Consider the following 23,413-nt stretch of genomic DNA (forward strand, 5'->3'; position numbering starts at 1 on the left):
CTTGTAGGGTTGATTCCATTTGTGAAAGAACTTGAGTAATTCACAACTGATTTAATTCCTCACGAGTTAAACACAGTTTACTTGTATTCAACAGTTTCACCTGAAGTTATCTGTCATAAAGGAGATGGCTGAAAATAGAAGCAGTAATGTGCACTGTATCTCTATTCTTATCAGTAAAGTACTAAACATTCTGTATCTATAACTAAAATATGCTGATTCATCCGTTCCATCTGTCTGCTTCGTTCTTAATTTTGCCTCGTTCTCTCAGGCTCCTGACTAGCCGAGGTGATCATTGTTTCTTGTGTTTCTGTGACCTCCCTGTGAAGGGCTGGGGTTGGTGATAGATGATAAGGTGCTGTATGACACCCCAGTCCATTCTCCTTGAACATCCAGGTGCTGCCTGTCCCAAACCCTCTCACCTCTCTTTGTGACAAAGTTCAAGGACATTTTTTTGTGAAAGGTGGTTGTAGTTAATTATTACAAACTTCGGGGAAACATTTTTAAAGAATAAATGCGATAAAGAGATCAGCTAATTTCACTTGAAGCCACTGCAAGGTCACCAGTGCCCGAGTGTACATGTCCTGTGGGATTCACCTTTCCCTCCACACGCTGGGAATCCATCAGGTAAATCTCTCCCTGTTCTTCCTGTTCTATGAGTGTGTTTTAGGAATTTGTGCTGTGAGATTTGTAATATTTTGTGATAGATGTCAAACATATAAATCCATGACAAATTATTTGATTATTCTACTATATATACTGTACTAGATACTAGATTATACTGTATACACGATATTATATATACTACAAACTATACTATACTATATACAGTATACTAGACCATACACTGTACATTCTACACTACACTGTACACTGTAGACGATATACACTATACTACAAACTAGACGTATACTATACACTTGACTAAGTCAGACCAAACAAGAACGCCTCATGTTTAGGGCATGTGTGCAATTAGCTGATCTCAGTCACAGTGACTGTAGGTGGCAATTGACCTCAGTTAATGTTGAGGGGTGAGCAAGGGAAGGAGGGTAAGAATTGGGCAGGAATCATGATCCATGCCCAACCTTACTCCACACGCCTAATAATAATCCCTCCAAAAAACCAAAAACAATAATTAAATTGGTCATTTTCAATCTACGACTGTTTGTGGGACATTGCTGTGCGCAATTGGCTGCCGCGTTCGCCCACAAATATACAGTCAATTCACTTTACAGTGTGTTCTGTGAAGCGCTTTGGGACGTCCTCCCGACGTGAAAAGCGCTATATCAAATGCAAGGATTATTATTATTATTATTAACCACTACTGCTGGACAAGTGTGCGTGTGTGCTTGCATGTGTCTCCTATGACTGTTTGTGGGACGCTGCTGTGTGCAATTGGCTGCCGTGTTTCGCCCACAAAATATACAGTCACGGCACTTTACAGTATATCCTGTGAAGCGCTTTGATATGTCTCGAAAACGTGATAAGATGCATTATCAAAGGGTTATACAAGGATTGTTATTATTATTCAGGTGTTGCAATACCTATTTCTGTGAGACGTTGTGAATTTAAAGTACGAACTGTGATACAGACTTCACTTTAAAAATTGTGGTTGATCTAAAATGTCAAATGAATGTAGGACCCATATAGAATCATAGAATCATAGAATCACAGAACCATAGAATTGTACAGCACAAAAAGAGGCCATTCGGCCCATCAAGTCTGTGCGGCTCTTTGAGAAGAGCAATGTAATGTCCCCAGCCCTTTCCCCATAACCCGCAAACCCGTCCTCCTCAAATACCCGTCCACCGCGTTTTTAAAAGTAGTTATCGAATCGGCCTCGACCGCCCTTTCAGGCAATGTTCCAAATTCGAACAACTCGCTGCGTGAAGCAATGTCTTCTCACCTCTCCCCTCGGCTTCTTTTAGAGACTATTTTGAATCTGTGACCTCAAGTCATCGATACACCCACCAGTGGAAACAGTTTTTCCCTTCCTAACCTATCAAATACCCTCATGATTTTGAAGACCTCTATTAGGTCTCCTCGTAACCTTCTCTGCTCTTTGAGATGTCTCAAAGCGCTTCACAGGATATACTGTAAAGTGAATTGACTAATTTGTGGGCAAAATGCAATCCATACTTGCTCCCTCCCTCCTGTCTTTCACAACAGGTCTCAAACCCTATCTCTGTGAACAGCTTTTGGTCATCTTCCCCCTGCCCACTCCCCTCGGCTCCCTCCCCCAGCTCGGGACCCACCCGGCACTGTGAAGCACTTTGAGAAGCGCTATGTAAATTGTATTGTATTTTCCAGTGGTGTAGCTGTATTTGGAGAAAGGAATTTATGTTCTAGACATGGTGATGAGCACCATGCAGGCTGCCACCCGGTACAATGTGGCTCGATCAGCTTACTCTGAAAACACCTTTAAAAGGGACAATCAGAAAATGGAGAGATATCACAAGACCCCAGTTGATCATTTTCAGGCCTATTTCAGGTAAGTGATGCAGATGACAATTGTACTAGCTTTAGTGAGATGTAAACCCAAGCCTGTCCTTCATGTAAAGGTCATTAGTTGAAGAGGATATTCAATCATAAAGATTGTTTATCAAATGTAAGATTTATTATTATTATTATTATTACTACAGTAAACCTCACATAATTAGTTGGGAAAAGACATTTAATATGACTTATGCAAAGTTTCGCCAACAAAATATACAGTCAATTCAGTATATCCTTGAAGCACTCTGAGATATCTCGAAGACTTGAAGCGCTACATCAAACACTAGGATTATTATTATATTCTTAAAGGATGAGTTATGTGAAACTTGCATAAATTACAGGAAATTTAACTGGATGCAGATGTACGACTTAGGTGATTATACGATTTACATAGTTCAAACTTATATGAGCTTTACTGTATTATTATTGTTATTACAATAGTTACTGAGATTAGAATAAGAATTTCATGAATTATTTCAAAAGAGAAATGAAAAGATACTTGAAAGAGATTATTGAAAAGATGTGTAGTGAGCAGGAGAGTAGAGTTATACTAAATGGTTCATGAGAAAATCACCAGCACAGACTTGACGACTTGAATGGCTTTTCCCAGTTACTATAATAACAACAATAATACTAATGTATAGTTACTATAATAATAATAATGTTCTGTTACTATCTATAAATTCCAGTGCTCTATTAACAATTGACATTTATATAACAGTCAAAGAGGTAGGTGTTAAGGTATGATGAATACAGGTAGAGAGAGCAAGTAGGAGGGTCTATATAAGATATATGGAGGCATATGTTCATGTACTGATATATACAGGACAGTCAATGGTAAAATGGTGGTGATGTTGACATAACCATAGAGATGATAATTAAGTCTGATTGTTATTTTTGCTAATGTAATACAATAAACTGACAACAAGTGAGTTATATAAACACAGAGAGGCTGAGGTTCTTATCTGAAACATGAAATGTTTCGACAGCACCACAAATGGTTCCCTTTTGCAGTATGGAGTTTATGAAAGAATTCAAGATAACTTTCACAGATTTTACAATTACAGTAAAACTCACATAAGTCTTATCTTTATAAATCATATAATTGTCCAAGTCGTACATTCACCCGAGTCCCACTCTGTTTCCTATCAAAACCCCTGAGATTTCTTTACAGAAGCCAATTGCACATAGCAGTGAGTGTCCCCACAAACAGTTGTGGATTAAGTGACCACATTTTTTTGTTTGAAGAGATTATTATCCCCCGAAACTGATCTGCCAATCGACTACTGATAAACAGAGGCGTGTGGAGCAAGGAAACTTGCCCAACATTTTACCCTGACCAGTAAACAAACCCAGGTCTCTCACTTGCTCTAATCACCGAGCTACAGGACTCCTCACTGTACCAGTTAATATGTATTTTGTGTTTCAGTTGTTCAGTTGTAAAGGCAAAGCGGATATTTTATACATTGTTTCCTGTGGCTTCCTGGCTGCCAACATACAACTTCAAGGACTGGCTCGTGAGTGACATAATCTCTGGCATCAGCACTGGGCTTGTGGCTGTACTACAAGGTATTGTTCTGGGGACAACCCAGCCGTCACAAGTCATTCATTTACTAAAACTAGATGTGAAAAGAAAACTTTGACCTTAACAACAGTCATTGATATTTACAGCACGATTAGGAAGCTGAATATACTGTCATATTTTATCATTTCAGTTTTAGTGGACATTACCCTGAATTGTATTAAACAGATCAGCAGTAAACCTGAGAGGGAAGTGTGTTATCTAATTAGGGTCAGGAACTAATCTGCAGAGTTTAAAGATCACCTTCTAAGGAATATAAACACAGGAGAATCAGATATTACCAATAAGCAGTAACTAACCTGTGATTGAAAGTGTTTACTTGAAAGTGTGATTAAAGTTGACACTTTTATATGTTTAGGTCACGTAAACCTGTTCCAAAGGTTTACTGTTTATAATCGTTGCATTTTATCTTATCACGATATCAAAACAACAACAAATACATTTGTACAGCACCTTTCACGTCGGGAGGACGTCCCAAGGCATTGGACAATGGCAGCATTTCAGACCCGAGTTGGGGTTGTGGGGGGAAGGGAGGGGAGGGGAAGGGACTTGAGAGAGCGAGGCAGAGTGTTTAGGGGATGGAATTCCAGAGGTTGGGGGCAGAGTGGCTGAAGGCTCTCCCACCAATGGTGGGGTGGGTGGTTTGGGGGACGTGGAGCAGCCAGAGCTGGCTGAGCGGAGGGAGCGGGCGGGTTGGTAGGGGGTTAGGATGTCGCAGAGGTGAGAACCAGGACCTTGAAACAGGATTTAATGTACATTGACAAAGGCAGCCTAGAATATGCGACATGGCACATCATTAATCCTTGACTGTCCAGCACTTTAGGATGGTTCACTTTAGGATGCCCTCCTGATGTGAAATATGCTAAATAAATGTAATTTGTTGTTGCCTTTGCAATCCTTCATTTAAAGTCAGTAATATTATATATTATTATTAATGGACTGCCTCTCACTCCTCTCACTGTTGCAGGTTTGGCATTTGCCTTGTTGGTGTCTGTACCTCCTGGCTATGGTCTCTATGCAGCCTTTTTCCCAGTGTTGACCTATTTCCTGTTTGGAACCTCGAAGCACTTATCAGTTGGTGAGCATTACCATTGCAGGATGTTCAATGTTTGTTTTTCTGAAGCTGCTCATGTATTAAACAGGATGAATGTTTCTCTGGCAATAGGTCCCTTCCCTGTGGTGAGCCTGATGGTGGGCACCGTGGTGGACAGATTGGTCGTTGATGGTGTTGCTGGTGGCAATAGCACCATCTTCCCCGAGGGAATGAGCGACGAGGACAGAAAAGTGTGGGTTGCCACGTCTGTCACCTACCTGGCTGGCATTTTCCAGGTCAGTACAGTGTACATTGTACTATCAATGTTTAATAATAATAATGTGGTCACTCAATCCAGGTCTGTGCGTGGGACACTGCTGTGTGAAATTGGCTGTCGCGTTTCACCCACAAACTGCAGTCAATTCATTTTCCAGTATATTCTAAATGTTTAGCTAAGTGAAGACTGTTTCTCTCCTCACCTCTAGCTGGGCCTCGGCTTGCTGCAGTTTGGATTTATTGTCGTCTATCTGTCAGAGCCTCTGATTTCTGGCTTCACCACAGCAGCAGCCATCCACGTCTTGGTGTCTCAGCTTAAGTTTGTGTTGGGAATCAGAGTTCCCAGTTTCATGGGGAAATTGTCCGTTATGTATGTAAGTACAAGATGCTAATTATTTCCAATGTGTTTACTGTCATTATAATTCTCATCCCTGTTAGTAGCAGTTTATCATTCAATATATTGTTAATATTCAGGGCTTAAAGAAAATTCAGGTCTTTAACATTCACTTTGGGGCCTCTCTGCCTCCATCTGGAACTCCATCCCACAGTCCCTTCACCTCGCTCCCTCACTCCTTCAAGGCACGTCTCAAGACTCTCCTCTTCAACTGGGCCTTCAGCCACTCTACTTCCCCTCCACTCCCTGTCCTCCATAATAATAATAATAATCTTTGCATTTGATATAGCGCTTTACAGAAGATGCTGTAAAGTGAATTGACTGAATTGTGGGCGAAATGCGGCAGCCAATTGCGCTCAGCAGCATCCCCACAAACAGTTGTGGATTGAGAATGACCAATTTGTTATTGGTTTGTTTTGGAGGGATAATTATTAGGTGTGTGGAGTAAGAAAACTTGCCCATCCCTCCTGATCCCAACCCACAGCTCAGGGCCAAATCCCTGACTGTCCAGTGCCTTGGAGTCCTGTAGCTCAGTGGTTAGAGCACTCGCTTTGCAAGTGAGAGACCTGAGTTCAATTCCAGGCAGAGGGTGAAACCTTGGGCAAGTTTCCTTACTCCACACAGAGCCTAATAATAATCCCTCCAAAAAACAAAACAATAATAAATTGGTCATTTTCAATCTACGACTGTTTGTGGGACATTGCTGTGCGCAATTGGCTGCCGCGTTCGCCCACAAATATACAGTCAATTCACTTTACAGTGTGTTCTGTGAAGCGCTTTGGGACGTCCTCCCGACGTGAAAAGCGCTATATCAAATGCAAGGATTATTATTATTATTATTATTGGGACATCCTCCTGATGTGAAAGGCTCGGTGTATGTGACATTTGTTGTTGTTGTTGGATGATTGGAAGTATGTTAGTAGCTCCCTAGTGATGGGGTTGAATCTATTTCAGGCTGTTGGCATGAGGATCTGTCATGTACTGAGACACACTATGTAAATAAGATTTGGAAAGTATTAACTCAGTTCTAATTGGTTTTCAATTCACATTTTGCTTTATTTTAGACCCTGGAATATATCTTCAACAATATCCCTGAAACTAACATCACTGACCTTGTTACCTCAATCATTGTCATTCTTATTGTATTTATTGTGAAAGAGATCAATGATCGATACAAGTCCAAGCTCCCTGTACCAATACCCATTGAAGTTATAATGGTAAGTAAAGTCAATATTAAATCTGGCTTTCACATAAAGATGTGGCACTAATATCTCTGCAGTTTGCTAGCTCACAATGCTATTGGCTTAATATAAGCAGTTTGTTTAAAATGACATTGAAAACATTTAACTTATTTAACTGAAATCAATGGTAATTATTAGTTACTCTCTTTTAACTTCTCATCAGATTTATTTCTGGGACATTCTGGGGCTTCTGATTTTCAGGGGTTGTTTGTAGCCAGTTTTAAGCAATTTTAGAGTGCTTATAAATGAGGGTTTGGTTAATTTACTGAGAACAACAACAATTACAGTTGTATTGCACCTTTCACATGGGAGGATGTCCCAACATGACAGACCTGTGGGTGCAGTGCCTCTCTCCTCTCACACACTCCGCCTCTCTCCCCTTGTGTGTGCAGACATCTGGGGAAGGAGACACAGCACATGTGTAAGTGCTCCTCTGTGTGTACACATTGTCTCACGTTAAAGCACTCTGGGACGCTGCCGTGTGTGAGGGGTGCTATATAAATGCAGGTTGTTGTTGCTGTTGTCTCCCTCACCACATGTACCTGCGCACAGGGAGCTGAGGGAGAGGTGGAGAGCCATGTATGTGCACATGGCAAGAGAATGAGTGAGTGAGAGAGAGTGAGAGAGACACACAGAGAGAGAGACAGACAGAGAGAGAGAGAGTGACAGAGTGAGTGAGAGAGAGTGACAGAGTGTGTGAGAGAGAGAGAGACTTCAGCTCAGAGGCACGTCAGGACAACGATTCCCATAGTTTCCTGGTGTTTTTTGGATACACACAGATTTTGTTTTGTATGGGAGGGTGATTTATCAGGTTTTTCGGTTAAAACCCAAATCAGAAGCCCTAAATATAACTTACCGCATGTTTAAGAATGATTCCTCGAGGGTACATATGTCCCAAGGTTTCGCTGTGAAAAATCAATCATTGGTGAACATAGAAGGTTAACACAGGACAAGTGCGATTTTGTACTTACACATTTATCATTAAATCACAGACTGTCATAGCAACCGGAGTCTCATATGCATTCAGTTTTGAGGAGAGATATCAAGTGGACATTGTGGGAAACATAACCAGTGGGTAAGCACATCATTAACTTAATCTCCAATTTAATTCTGAACCAAGTTTTTGTTCGGAAAACAAAAACAGTAGTGGCTGGGAACACTCAGCAGGTCAGGCACCTCCTTCTATGGAGAAAGAAAAGTGAGTCAAAGTTTCGGGTCCACAACCTTTCAGGAGAGAAAGGGTCATGGACACTTCAAGGATCGTGGACCCGAAACGTTGACTCACTTTCCTTTCTCCATAGATGTTGCCTGACCTGCTGAGTGTTCCCAGCCACTTCTGTTTTGTTTTGAGATTTTCAGCATCTGCAGTATTTTGCGTTTTGTTCAGAAAATGTGGACAAACATGGAATCTCATAATGATTTACCTGAGAAAAAACAATGAATAATCTGGTTATTCTTCAGATTTCAGACTCCGCTGACCCCAAACGCAGCTGTCCTGGAGGACAGTATTATAGATGCTTTCTCCATCGCAATTGTTGGCTTTACTGTAGCTTTCTCTGTGGCCAAAGTGTATTCTATCAAACATGACTATACCATAAATGGTAACCAGGTAAGAACAGCAAATCATCAGTTATACACCCAATCATACATTGATTTTAATACATCCTCATCTTATTAAACTTTACAGAGGTTTTGCAGAATGATTAATTGCTTATGCCTTGGACCAGTTCCAATTTTGAAATCAGGAGAAGCTTTTGTTGGAGATTTTCCTCAGTTTCTGTAGGAATTGTGACAGATGTGACACTGTCAGCTTCAGTCATCCTGAAGAAAATATGGTAAAATCTCAGGTCTTGTAGAGAACCGCTGAAAATGTTATTAAAAACTAAGAATTCTGATACATGTGTATAAATCTGTGGAGTCTTTCCTGACTCTAATCCACACAACACTACCTCTATCCAGACACCAGTGGTCAGTGTCACCTATGTATCTATTAATACTCATGCTCTTCGACATTGCTGTGTCTTGTTTCACTCTGTTCCTGGTTTAGTGGGCAATGTTTGTCACACAGTGACCTGACCTGTTAAGGTTAGTGGAGGAGCTTAATGCCTCATGTGTGCCTCGAGAACTTCCCTCCATAACAAATTCATCTTGAGGCTGATCCTTTCTCCTCTGATGATAATCTCAACCTTGGCTGATTATTCCTCTTCTCAGCTAATATTATCTCTCCTTAATCCAAGGATACTGAGGCCAATTGTAGCTTCCCACCTTGGCCTTGGCGAACTAACTAAGCAGAGGATAGGAACAGGAGAAGGCCATTCAGCCCTTCGAGCCTGTTCCACCATTCCTGTTAGATCATGGCTGATCTGTACCTCAACTCCAATTACCTGCCTTTGTCCCATATCCCTTAATGCCCTGACCTAATAAATATCTACCCACCTCAGTCATGAAATACACAGCTGTTTGGCCAATGCTGCCTTCAGCCTTTACATAACCTTTTAATGGTCCAGAGAGATGTGGAGCAGAATATGTGAATAAAGCTGCTTCACATTGCTCAACTTCTGGGAGCATTAGGTGTTCCTCCACTAGTATAAACACAGCATTCACATATTTGTTGTTAATCATTTTAACTAGAAAAGTATAAAATATGTGTATTCTTATTCTTTTCTTTCAGGAGTTAATAGCTTTCGGAATCAGTAATATATTTTGTGGAGCATTTCGAGGGTTTGCAGGCAGCACAGCTCTCTCGAGAACGGCTGTTCAGGAAAGCACTGGTGGTAAAAGCCAGGTACAGTCTCTTCAGGTTTAAATATTTTGATGTTCAGACACACATAGTCTGAACATTGTATACATGGACTGTCTTGAGGATTGCTGCTTAACCAAATCCCTGACTGTCCAGCGCCTTGGGACGTCCTCCCAGCATGAACGGCACTGTGTAAATGTAATGTGTTGTTGTCGTTAAACTCCTAAAATGCTGAGGTAACAGATTTCATGAATCTGTTACTGATTTCCCTTCAGTGGGTCCTTGTTTCTGCTGCAGTGAGTTGTTGGCTGACACAAGTGAGACACTGATTATATGGTGACAATAATAACATTCTTTGTGGCTCTGCCTGTGCTCAGGTGATATTTGAGGCCCAATTCGTAAAGGGAAGGGAGTTTAGCCAACAGTTTAGCCAGACAGATTGATCATTCACCTCAGGGTGGTGGGTGGGAGGGACCTTACTGATAATTGCCTAAACAGCCAATGCTACATTTGGCAGCAATTACTCATGAAGTATTTCACCACATTTCAACGTGATAAGGCACTATCCAAATAAAAATAGTTTCTTAATCTGGTATTGAGGTCACTTTCAGAGTAGATAAAGTAAGACATTCTGAGGCAGTGGGCACGATACTGAACACATCACTAACAACAATTGTCTAAATGTAAAACTCTTTCTTAGACGTCTGTGCCCAAACTGTGTGAAGCCTCTGTGGTGAGTTTAATAAATACATATACAGTAACTGAGTTATTGCATAAAAACTGCATTGAACTGACTATATTTTCCAATTGTATCATTAATAAAGGTACTTAAGCGCTCTGGGACACTATCCTGTATGAGGTACGCTATATAAATGCAAGATGTTGTTATTGTAGTATTTTAATCACAACAAAAACAACCATTTTCACACAGATTGCTAGTCTGGTGTCTGCTCTGCTGGTCATGATTGTGCTGTTGGCTATTGGCTATCTGCTGGCACCTCTCCAGAAGGTAATATCATTCATATCATGTCATGGATGGTGGAAGGGATGGGGGGAGGGTTGGGTAGGAGGGAGACCAGGAAGGGAAGATGAGGCCAGAATACTGAACTCCTTGGTGGAATGCCTCATGCTTTGATGGTAAAATAAAAATAAAATAAAATTACAGTCACCTCCCCCCCGGCTCGGTGTTGGGCTCAGCCACTGTCAAACTCCGTGTGAGGACGCAGTGTAAATACAAGTTGTTGTTGTTGAGAATGGTAATGTGGATGATCAGTTCAGAAATGGTAACTGAAGCATTTAGTTGTTGATGCTGCGTGTTTGCAAATGTGGAAATAATGTAATGTATTTATTTTTACTGATGATTGTCTTATGTCCCGTTTGTGAATGTGTTGTGTATAATTTATCAATTAATTGAACCCTTGCACTGATTGCTAAAATGCTAATGAAAATAAATTTTAAAATGATCATCACAAACCTGAACAGGCAGCTGCTATCAGCTGATTGTTTTATTTTCTCTTTCAGTCGGTTCTGGGAGCTCTTGTTGTGGTCAATTTGAAAGGAATGTTTTTCCAGTTCAGAGAAGTCGTAGTTCTGTGGAAAAAAGACAAGTATGATTGTGTAAGTCAATGTGAAATCCGGGCAGTTATTTACTGCTTTGTTAGCACAGTTTTTAAACTTGTTTTGATTTAATTCCCTCAGTACTTTGAACTGAATCATTTAATCTCCTCGAGAACCCTGTTCCCCTGTGAAAAATTGTCTGCTTCCTCATAGAATATATTTATTTATATATAGATGACTGTTTCACTGATCGTCACACTTTGAGCTTTTAATTGATCCAATTTGTAAACTCACATCAACAATAATAATAATCTGAAACACTAACAGAATAAATAGACTAGATAGTGCTGGTGTTCAGAGGGATTTGGGTGTCCTTGTACACCAGTCACAGAAAGTTAGTATGTACACATAGCAAGCAACTAGGAAGGATAATGCCATGTTGGCGTTCGTTGCAAAAGGGTTAGAGTACAAGAGTAGGGAAGTCTTGCTGCAGTTGTATAAGGCCTTGGTGAGACCTCACCTGGAATATTGTGTGCAGTTTTGATCTCCTTATTTAAGAAAGGACATACTCACCTTAGAGGGGGTGCAGTGTAGCTTCACTAGGTTGGTTCCTGGGATGAGGGGGTTGACCTATGAGGAGAGATTGAGTAGAGTAGGCCTATATTCTCTAGAATATAGAAGAATTAGAGGTAATCTTATAGAAACCTATAAAATTCTTAAGGGTCTTGACAGGGGAGATGCAGTGAGACTGTGTCCCCTGGTTGGAGAATCTAAAACTAAGGGGTCATAGTCTCAAGATTAAAGGTCAGCCTTTTTGAACTGAGTTGAGGAAACATTTCTTCACTCAGAGGGTAGTGAATTTGTGGAATTCTCTACCCCAGAGGCTGTGGATGCTCAGTCCTTGAACATATTTAAGACTGAGGTTGATAGATTTCTAAAGGATAGAGGGATTAAGGGATATGGGAATAGGGCGGGTAAATGGAATTAGGTTAGAAGATCAGCCATGATCTTATTAAATTGTGGGGCAGGCTCGAGGGACCAATTGGCCTACTTCTGCTCCAACATCTTATGATCTTATGGTATTATGATAGTGTCTCAGAGCCCAGTCTAGTGTCTCAGAGCCCAGAATAGTGTGTCAGAGCCCAGGATAGTGTCTCAGAGCCCAGGATAGTGTCTCAGAGCCCAGTCTAGTGTCTCAGAGCCCAGGATAGTGTGTCAGAGCCCAGTCTAGTATCTCAGAGCCCAGGATAGTGTGTCAGAGCCCAGTCTAGTGTCTCAGAGCCCAAGATAGTGTCTCAGAGCCCAGGATAGTGTCTCAGAGCCCAGGATAGTGTCTCAGAGCCCAGGTTAATGTCTCAGAGCCCCGGATAGTGTCTCAGAGCCCAGGATAGTGTCTCAGAGCTTGTTGACTAAAGCTATTTCCTGTCACAGCTGGTGTGGCTAGTTTCCTTTGTTGCTGCTGTTCTGCTTGGCCTTGACCTGGGATTGGCGGCTGGAGTGGCGTTTGAGCTTCTCACAGTTGTGTTCAGGACACAGTTGTAAGTATGTTCTTCCCTGTTTAATGTCAATGTAAACATATACATTCACTTCAACAACCTGCCGTTACATAACGTAATTTACAAACACGTCTTGAAGCATTTACAGAATTATAAAATCTTACAGCCCATCATGCCTGTGCCAGCTCTTTAAAAGAACTACCCACTAGTCCCACACTCCCACTCTTACCCTGTAGCCCTGCACAATTTTCCTTTTCAAGTACCTATCCAATTCCCTTTTTATAATTGGTACATAACAAGTGTCAGAGCCATGAGGCCAAGTGGCTTAGATTCAAACCCATGTCTCTCTCAGTCGAGTACATGCTATTTATGTTGTGTGTAACTGTAACTTATCTAATGGATGTGGTACTGTGTTTCCAGCTCGCAGTTCTCTGTTTTGGCTAACATAAACGGAACTGACATTTACAGAAATAGAAAGGATTATCAAAATGTAAGTAAACTGACTGATGTTATTACAGAATAAATCATATTAATTCTCACTTTGTGGTTCATTCCTCCCTGATAACTAACGTCTGTTTTCCTTTTAATCAGATCTACGAACCAGAGGGATTGAAAATATTCAGATGCCCATCACCAATTTTCTTTGCAAATATAAATTCCTTTCGGGACAAGCTTATTGAAGTTGTAAGTTGCTGTTTATTATACTGTTTCTAACTGCAGTCTTATTTTTCATCTTCACACATTCTTTTTCATCTTCAAAATTATCTACACTAAATTATTATGTTTGTAACAATGAAATAATAACAATCCTTGCATTTGATATAGGGCTTTTCATGTCAGGAGGACGTCTCAAAGTGCTTCACAGGGTATACTGTAAATTGTACTAACTTTGTATTTTGTAGGCGAATGTGGCAACCAATTTGTACAATCCTTGCAGTTGATATAGCAACCTATCACGTCGTCGATACGTATCAAAGCGCTTCACAGGAAATACTGTAAAGTGTAGTGACTGTGCATTTTGTGGAGGAGCAAACAGCTGTGAAGTGAATGACAAATTTATTTTGGGGAATTATTGGCCTGGAGATGGAGAAACTACGCTTTCTTTACAAACAGCCATGAGATCTTCCATGTCCATCTAAACAGGCAGATTGGCACCTTAACAACCCATCTGATAGCCAGCACTCCTGATAATGCAACGCTCCCCCTGCGCTGTGCTAGAGTGTCAGCCTTGTCTGTGAGTTAAAGTCTTGATATCAGGTTTGAAAAACCATCTGACTCAAGAGGTGAGAGTTCTACACCCGAGCCAGCCAAGCCACCTTCATTTCACTGAAAAACAGGACATGGCGGCCTTTTAATTGGTGTTATTTTATTATTTATTATTATTCTTTTATTATTTATTATTTCTACCCCCCACCCTCTCTGCCCTCCACCCCTCCTGATCCCAATCCCCAGCTCAGGTCCAAATCCCTGACTGTCCAGCGCCTTGAGAGGTGCTCCCGACGTGGAAGGCTCTATGTAAAATGTCATTTGCTGTTGCTAAATGTTTTGACATAATAATAATAATAATAATAATAATCCTTGCATTTGATATAGCGCTTTTCACGTCGGGAGGACGTCCCAAAGCACTTCACAGAACACACTGTAAAGTGAATTGACTGTATATATTTGTGGGCGAACGCGGCAGCCAATTGCGCACAGCAATGTCCCACAAACAGTCGTAGATTGAAAATGACCAATTTATTATTGTTTTTGGTTTTGGAGGGATTATTATTAGGCTTTGTGTGGAGTAAGGAAACTTGCCCAAGGTTTCGCCCTCTGCCTGGAATTGAACCCAGTCTCTCGCTTGCAAAGCGAGTGCTCTAACCACTGAGCTACAGGACTCTACTCATACTCAAGACAGGATTTTCTTTTAAGATTTGTGACACTCCTTAGCCAGAAAGACAAAGCAGAAGATGTACTCCTTTGTAAATCTTGATGAACCTTTATCTAAACTAATTTGTGTTTCTATTAGCTTGGATTTAATCCACTTAGAATCCTCCGCAAACGTAACCGAGCTGTGCTGAAGATACGAAAGCTGCTGAAAAAAGGAGAAATAATGACTACATTAGTAAGTTCTTCCAAACTAGCAATCAACTTTGTTCTCAAACAATACAGAAGTAACTGTTCAAATCTAAACATTTAATACATTTCCCACTCTAATTATTTGAGAGGGGCATTGTTTTATTGAATCAATCACCTACCTAGGCGCTGGTAGGTATAAGGAGAAGTTAAAATACTTTGACATAATAACAAAAGTTTTCATCTGTTGTAAGAAACGCATTAGAAATATCTAGTGTTAAATTATACACAGTGTGCCAAGTCACCAAGTGGCTGACTTACATACAGAAAACATCACTCTTATACACACACACACAGTTACTAACACACACACAGTTACTAACACACACAGTCACTAACACACACACACATACACACACACACACAGTCACTAACACACACACAGAGCACAGTCATTAACTTTTAGCCAATCAACCAAAATCCAAACATTACTAATGTTAACTTACTGATAGACAGTTTGAGTCTTGCAGTATAAAGTATAGTTCTTCTTAACTTAAGTTAAATTATTGTTTATTTACAGTAATTTGACCATGGTTTCATTCAATTATGTAATTGGTTCAGTCCTAACATTGAATGTCATTTTGTTCTAATACATAAGCAAAGTAAGGAGTGATGTAGCTGTTATTGCTCTATTTTAATCATTGTTCCTCTTACCGCTGTCTCTCTCCTGTGTTCAGAAAGGCTATATGTACACCCCTAATGCAAGCTATACTGAGGACAGCTCTGAGGATGAGGACGATAACAATAATATTGAGAATTTGGACAAACCAGTCGAGATGAAAGACTTGCCATTGTGCATTGACTGGAACAGAAGCCTCCCTGGCAATTTGCAGGTGCCTGGTGTGGATACACACAGTGTGGTGTTTGACTTTGCGGCAGTCTCTTTCCTGGACGTGTCAGCGATCAACACCTTAAAAGGGGTAAAAACTGTTTATAAAACTATAGTTTCATGATCAGAGTTTCAAGAGGCATTTGACATGAGAACCAATGTGTTATGTTTCCATAATTTCCATTATCCTTTCTCTTCTAAAGTGGTGCCAAGTGGCAGAATCCAGTTTTATATATTATGTTATATTGTATTATACCGTACCTGCTGCAGCTTCATTTGCAACCGAAGGATCCAATATGGAATGTAGATTGACATACAAACATTTCATCTTTATCTATACTCAGCTGGGAGGGCTCCAGTGGGAGGGCTCCAGTGGGAGGGCTCCAGGGGGAGGGCTCCAGGGGGAGGGCTCCAGGGGGAGGGCTCCAGTGGGAGGACTCGGTGCTTTAAAAATGTAATTTTGTTGTTGCTGCGGAGGCTTAGCTTCATCTGTGTTCTTTATTTTGATGCCGCCGCTTGGCTACGTGTGTGGTATGTGACGCAGGATGCAACCGCACCGCGGTCAACCAGCGCGGCCACCAGGTGTAACTGCAGTGTGTGCGTACATACATACATACATACATACATACATACATACACACACACACACACACACACACACACACACACACACACACAATGCCACAGCGCCTCTTTGATTCAGTGGCCACCAAGTGCAACTGCAGTGACAAATACAAAACTGTAAATAATTCATGAACGATAGGAAATACCTGAAAACAAATATGCCCATGTCACTCCAAGTTGCAAGACCTTTCTGATGAAGTATAAATAATGTGTTTATGTCAATCAGTTATTGAGATCCTTCTTGAAATGCAGACAGACATTGTTTTATTAGTATATATTATATTATATAAGTATTGGAGGCACTGGTTGCTGGGACCTCTATTGTGAGCTGCGACAATGAATATTGGCAAGATTTGTAACCATGGGAGCCATTGCAGTGTAATTCTGCCTTCACCCACTGATGTGTATTCGTAAGAATGACTAAATAGCAATAATCAGCGGAAGGCAGGTATCAGTGAGTTTTTTGACATTGTTGAGTTTTGTCAATCATTGACAATACCTTGCCACCGGCCATCAGTCAATAAGACAATGAACTAATCTGGTCCCAGTGAAGCCTTTGAGCTGATTAACACCAGCACCGAGCACTGGGCCTGTAGAGGGATTATATCGGGTACTGGGCCTGTAGAGAACGCAAGTCAACTGTAAATTAATATAAACCAGCAATTTTTTTCTTCTGAAATTGTGCTGAAAGTAAATTGTGTTTTTCAGATATTGAAAGAGCTTGTGCGAATCGAAATCGATATCTACATCGCAGCCTGTGATGGTAAATGGTTTCTGACTATGTTCTCATTACCATTCGGAAAAAGTGATGTATTGCATATCTAATGCTATTGGCACATAAAGTGAACAAAACATATGCCAAATCAATGAGTTCACAACTTGATGAACATGCTACAAAGTGTATTACAATTTAGTTATAAAACATTAACATTTTTATATGAAAAACTGAGAATAATGAAATTCAAAGAATGGGGATACAATCTTTCACCATCATCCAGTTACAGGATACATTCTCTACTCTTCAATGGCACACTCTATGTAACAATAATAATCCTTGCATTTGATAAGAGTGATTTATCAAGGCTCCATGACGTCTCAAAACGCTTCACAGAATATACTGTAAAGTGAATTGACTGTGTATTTTGTGGGAGAAATGTGGCAGCCAATTGCACACAGCAGTGTCCCACAAATATACAGTGTTGTATACAAATATATACAATCACTTGTCATTGTTTAGATCTTGTTACAGATTTTAAACAAATCACTGAACTCTGACTTTGGTCAAATTGTGAATTCTGACCAATCTTCCTTGTGAAAGCCCCTGATCACAAGTCAGTAAATAGCCCATCAATGGAGACTTCATTTTTGCAATGATTTGCTTACAATTTGCTCTCCAACCATTAGAAAGAAATTAGGATTTTAAAAAAGATGGAGTTCTGTCAGAATTGTGGGGTTCTGTTTTATTTTATTCTTCTGCTTGAATGCTGAAATCCCTCCTCCCCCAGCTCAGAGTTGTCCTCCGCCACTGTCAATTGCTCTGGGACACTGCCCTGCATGAGGGGTGTTGTGTAAATACAAGTTGCTGTTGTTGCAACAAGGCTAAAATCCTCAAAAGAGGTGATACACTCATTACACTGATAGCTGTGTATGTTTGAACATCAACTCAAACACAAAAGTAATCAAGTGACAGAACGAGTGAGTGACTTTGATAACACGCACCAAAATCCTAATCCTTACATTTAATACTACACAGCGCCTTTAATGTCAGGATTATGGTTCAAAGCAATTCATGGGATAGACCTGTAAAGTGGTGTGACTGTGTGTTTTGTGGGTGACTTTATCAGAAATTCCAATATAATTATCATCTAAGTTCCTACACTTAGCAGCAAGTGGTATTGCTTTTCAGAATATTCAAATACTTACATTATCAAATTGCCTTTAATAATGGATTTTATAGAAAGTAATAATGGATTATATAAAATCATTATTTTGTTTCCTCTTCAGATCTGATCATCGAAAAGTTGGAAAAATGTGGATTTTTTGACGATGAAATCAACACAAACATATTTTTTATTACAATTCATGATGCTATTCTACATATCTTAGGAAGATATGATCCAGAAAAAACAAATTATGAATGTGACAATGTAAGTTACTATTAAATTAGCAAATATTGTGCTGCCATTTTTATTAAAACAATGCTTACTCACTGAGATTATGTGAAAGTCATGCACAAATTATTATTTCAATTTAATTTTTGACATGCAAATAGAAACAGACCATTCAGCCCTCGAGCCTCTTCTGCTATTCGATAAGATCATGCCTGATCTGTATCTCAACTCCAATTACCCACCTTTGCCCCATATTTCTTGATACCGACCTAACATTTTACCATAACGTCTCACTCACAGAGCTTTCTATTCCTCATCTGAAAGTCTATGATTTATTTCCACTTCCTACTGGCTCAAGACGAGAAGTTTTGTTCACATTCATAGAGGAACAAATCATATACTAAATCAGTGCTGATCACAATCTCAACCCACTAAAATGACTGTTGTTTGGTTATTAGTGGAGAGATCAATAGCAAATGGCAACTCTCGAGATAACAAAGGACATCACTAATATTAAGAGTGAACCTGTGTTAAAAGAGCGAATGGAATCTCTTTGCATCAAGTGTCATTATTACACATTATCCCCCAAATCCTCCTTGTGAAAATGTGATCCTCCGCTTAACCATCAAGACTATTTCTTTATCTTCCCTGCAGAGGCAAGGCAATGTGTATGTTGACAACAGAGAACTATCTAATGGAGAGTTGAAAAAGAGGGACTATACGGTAGGTTTTGAAACATTAATATTTGCCATTATCCAGTTTATTATAATCTGGTCACTGCTTTAATCTGACAAATTAATGGTTATATTTTGGAATTTTTTCTTTCAGGTCCGTGTAGAGACCAAGTTCTGATTGTTCTAGCTCTGAACTCTGGATAAAACACGCTGCAGGAAATGTCTACATCAGCAGTTTCTAAGTACACAGAAAACTAAAACAATGTACGTTTAAGACTTTAGCTTTAATATGTGCCACTGTTAATGCACAAAATGTATGCTATGCATACTATCAAAGATTTGGTTCTCATGAAGCTCGACTAACATCCCAATCTGTTTGTTACATAAGTTACTGTGTACATCACTGATCAATGAAGAAAGGTCAAGTGTCGAGCAGAGATTTACAGTTCTTCTTTATGTCAACATTTCTCATTGTTCTAGATACTAACAACCCCATTTACACTGGGAATAATACAGAGCTGACTATGTTTGATAATAATACAGAGCTACCCCATTGTCCTGAGTGAGACAGCTTATCAGAAAACAATAATGAACTGGAAAGTCAGATTTACATTGTGACAAAAAAATTATGAATTTGGTGCGGCAGAATGTAGCCCAGTCTCAGTTTACATTGCACTGCAGGCAAGTGTTCTGAGGGAGATTCAATATATCAGTGTACAAATACAGTACTTTCATTCAGAATATTTACACTGGTGATAATTAAAATTTATACTGAGTATCCAGATAGATGAGAAATGCAGAACATTAGAGCATTAATCACAATGTCATAACATGAAGGGAGGGGGCGAAGTGAGGCGGGTTGGGGGGGGGGTGCAGTGAAGGAGAGTGAGAGGGAGGGGATCCGGGATGGATTTCCAGAAAGTGGAGGCAGAGAGGCTGAAGGCCCGACCACCGATAGCGAGTAACCTGATGGTTCCTGACCGATGATTCCAGAGCTGCAAGGTTTCAGGGCAGTTACACAACAGTGGCTCACAATGTACATTAAGATACATTTACAACAGGAGAAACATAATATGTCAGTTTAAACAGTTTGGTTTATTCCATTTAACAACATACTTTATATAACTCTGCTTCATGTTACTATTTATTATTTCCTTGAATATAAGATATGATCAATACCAAAAACAAGTCCATATTTAATGAGATAAAAACGTTCATTGAATGTCAATACCCTATTATTGCTAATCAATAGTGATGTCTGAATTCACATAACATATGACATCCCCACTATTATGTGCAATGATTAGATAGGCTCAGCCTCCTGTTGTGAAAGGGGACGTGAGAGGGAGCCTGACACAGATAGATGGTAAATGAGATTGAGAAAGTAAACTTTCTCTTTCATTTTTTTTGTTCTATTCTCCCTTTTACCAATATAGCAAATTGTACAATTGTACAATTGTAAAGCAACATCCAACAAGAAAACACATTACTGGTCAATCACATCACCTGATCTTTAGCATTCTGTAAACATTTTTGAATTAAATTCTCTTTATGTATATATTTAATTTATATAGATAATTAAATATATATATGTTTAATTCTGGCCAATATACATCAAATACTAAAAATGGCAAAGATGTTTTAGGTTGCTAAAGATCAACTAATGTGATTTTTTTTTCAAGCGTTCACATAATTTAACACTTGCTCCACGTTTTTGAGGCAGCCTATTGTACTGAGTTTTCCTGCACCTTCTAGGTCTATTTTCATTTTAATTTAAATCCATATTTTCTGTGTCAACATTAAACAATAAGGGTTATTTTCTTTTAGAGTTATACAGTTTTACATTTACATCTGTTTTAATCATGACAAGTATTAATCTGTTAATTATTAGATAATTGTATACATTCTGAGCTGAATATATTTTCAATAAAATAGGAAAGATTTACCAAACTATATTTTGTATTGTAAGACACATTTTATAGATTTAAGTTGAAACAATTGATTTGTGTCTGAAACTATAGAAAATCAATTATATGGCCTAACTGATCATACCATATTTCTTAATGAGATTTTCCAGTTTACATAGAGTTGTTTATACGTATAAAGGATGGTAAATTAGGGAAAAAAATCTTACCATGCTTTGCACTCATGTACTTAAACCAAATACAAACCAACATATAATATTTTCATTTAATATTTTATCAATTCAGAGACTGGGCAATGAAGTTCAGTGCAACTTTCTTTGTATCTGTGCTCTGTGTTAAGACAACAGCCAAGGTAAGAAATGAAAGCATTTCTCACTAACATTTCCCAAGTCATGCGAAGTCACTGAGCAAGATAAATGTTGTCACCAAATAACATGGCAAAAAAAGTTTTCTAAAATTGAGTTTGGAAACAGATAACACACAGAAATAAATTAAGAAGATGCCACTGTAATACACTTTACAAATAAATGAATATCATGATTACTGACATTGTCTATCTCAGTTTATTGATGAATAATTCAGAAAGTTCTGTCATTGGGTTGAATTATGTGATTGTATAACACGTGAACTGATGCCAACCCCTCCATATGTGGATGCCTTGCTCCCCAATGATCAACACAAAGCTAGTAACTTGAACAAAAATCGCTCGCTTAAAATTGTCTCATGAAACCCACATCTTTAAAGAAATCCACACTGGAGGATCAGTGTGTTTTAAGCACTCAACAACAGCTTTACACTTGATCTTGATAAACTGGCTTGCTCTGCTCGTGTTTATCAGCCCAATCAAGGCACTGCCTTATAGATTACTGCGTTTCACATTCTGGAGAGCATGTTATTAGATAAAATATTAGGTAATGTTCATACCAGTTAGGATAACAAAAATATAGATGTTTCTTGTTCACTAAGGTATGCTACAGGGATATTTGGCAAATTAACAATTCCAATCACAATGGTCTGTCTGCCAATCTGCTAAATTATATTAATGTTCATTTTCATTTCATTGTATTATCAAACAAATATTTTCAGAGAGAAAATTTATATATATTCTTTTCCAAACCAGCTCCTCCTCTCTACTGGTACATTGACCTTGCACTCTGTATAATAGAGCCAATAAAGCATAAAATGGTACATTGTCTCTGTGGGAAGGAGCAATGACATTAAATGGCCAAGAGATTATTGGCTGTAAAGTAGTTATATATTTATATATAAAATACCTTACATTTAATATGTAAACACTACAATACATTTTACAGTATACCCCACGTAGAGTTTTGAGATGTCCTCCCACTGTGGAAGGTGCTACACCGAATGTAAAGATTAATTATTATTCTAATGGTAATTATCCCTTCAAAAAACATTTTTTTAAATAATAATTTGGTCACTCAATCCACGACTGTTTGTTGGACACTGCTGTATGCAATTGGCTGCCAAGTTTCACCCACAAAATACACAGTCATTACACTTTACAGTATATTCTGTGGAGAGCTTTGAGGATCTCGAAGACATGATAAGGCGCTGTATCAAATGTAAGGTTTATTATTATTATTGTTATGGAGGCAATACAAGCAGTGAAGCTACATTAGCAATGTACCAAAGGCAACAATGTCATTAATAATAAATTAATCTACAGTTTGGGGTGAATTTAAATGAGAGGAATATTAGCCAGAACGCAACAACAGGCCTTCACATTTCAAAATAGTCCTGTGGAATCTTCAGCACCTTAATCGCCACAATGTGCATGGAGGAACAGGATTAAGATTCAAGACTGAGATAGATAGATTTCTTATTGCAAAAGGGATTAAGGGATATGGGGATAAGGCGGGGGGGGGGAAGGCTGGGGGGGGGAGGGGGGATATGGGGATAAGGCAGGTCAGGTTATTAGCTGGAGTTAGATTAGAAGATCAGCCATGATTGAATGGCGGAGTAGCGCCGGATGGCCTCCTCCTGCTCCTACATGTTATGTTAAGGTGTTTGACAAAAGAACCAGAGGGGAAGGGAGAACATTTTTTGCTTAGAGAGTTATTACAGTCATGAATACACTGCCTGAAAGGCTGGAGGGAGCAGATTTGATAATAGCTTTCAAAAGGGAATTGGAGACTTGAAATGGAAAAATGTACAGGGTTATGGGGTAAGAGTGGGGGATGGGATTAGTTGGTCGCTCTTTCAAAGTGCCAGCTCAGGCACGATGGACCGAATGGCCTCCTTCTGTGCTATAAGATTCTATGATTAGGTCTTTTGACCCATCAAGTCTATTCTGCCA

The 23,413-nt window shown here is 39.3% G+C and overlaps 1 protein-coding gene across 2 annotated transcripts; it reads left to right on the forward strand.

The window, feature by feature from the left end:
- The first annotated feature begins 522 nt into the window (after positions 1–522).
- On the forward strand, positions 523–20,009 carry LOC103189347 (chloride anion exchanger). Of its 2 annotated transcripts, XM_007909695.2 has the most exons (21): positions 523–624; positions 2,308–2,488; positions 3,923–4,062; positions 5,043–5,153; positions 5,241–5,404; positions 5,594–5,758; positions 6,843–6,995; positions 8,012–8,094; positions 8,481–8,628; positions 9,691–9,804; positions 10,691–10,768; positions 11,281–11,376; positions 12,748–12,854; positions 13,233–13,302; positions 13,404–13,496; positions 14,824–14,919; positions 15,608–15,850; positions 17,092–17,146; positions 18,388–18,530; positions 19,149–19,217; positions 19,323–20,009. In XM_007909695.2, the coding sequence occupies exons 2-21, from the start codon at positions 2,349–2,351 to the stop codon at positions 19,344–19,346; spliced, it is 2,292 nt and encodes a 763-aa protein (XP_007907886.1). In that variant the 5' UTR covers positions 523–624; positions 2,308–2,348; the 3' UTR covers positions 19,347–20,009. The 2 variants fall into 2 exon arrangements, with proteins under 2 accessions (XP_007907886.1, XP_007907887.1); XM_007909696.2 differs by lacking the exon at positions 5,594–5,758.
- The last annotated feature ends 3,404 nt before the right edge of the window (positions 20,010–23,413 follow it).

The sequence above is a fragment of the Callorhinchus milii genome, unplaced genomic scaffold (assembly GCF_018977255.1).
Source record: "Callorhinchus milii isolate IMCB2004 unplaced genomic scaffold, IMCB_Cmil_1.0 Scaffold5, whole genome shotgun sequence".
Lineage (NCBI taxonomy): Eukaryota > Metazoa > Chordata > Chondrichthyes > Chimaeriformes > Callorhinchidae > Callorhinchus > Callorhinchus milii.

Excerpts from the sequence above, each read along its gene's own strand:
- LOC103189347 (XM_007909695.2), top strand. The coding sequence starts at position 2,349 with ATGGTGATGAGCACCATGCAGGCTGCCACCCGGTACAATGTGGCTCGA. Across the intron at positions 5,154-5,240 it reads CTCGAAGCACTTATCAGTTG|GTCCCTTCCCTGTGGTGAGC; the intron begins GTGAGCATTACC and ends CTCTGGCAATAG. Across the intron at positions 11,377-12,747 it reads AAAAAGACAAGTATGATTGT|CTGGTGTGGCTAGTTTCCTT; the intron begins GTAAGTCAATGT and ends TTCCTGTCACAG.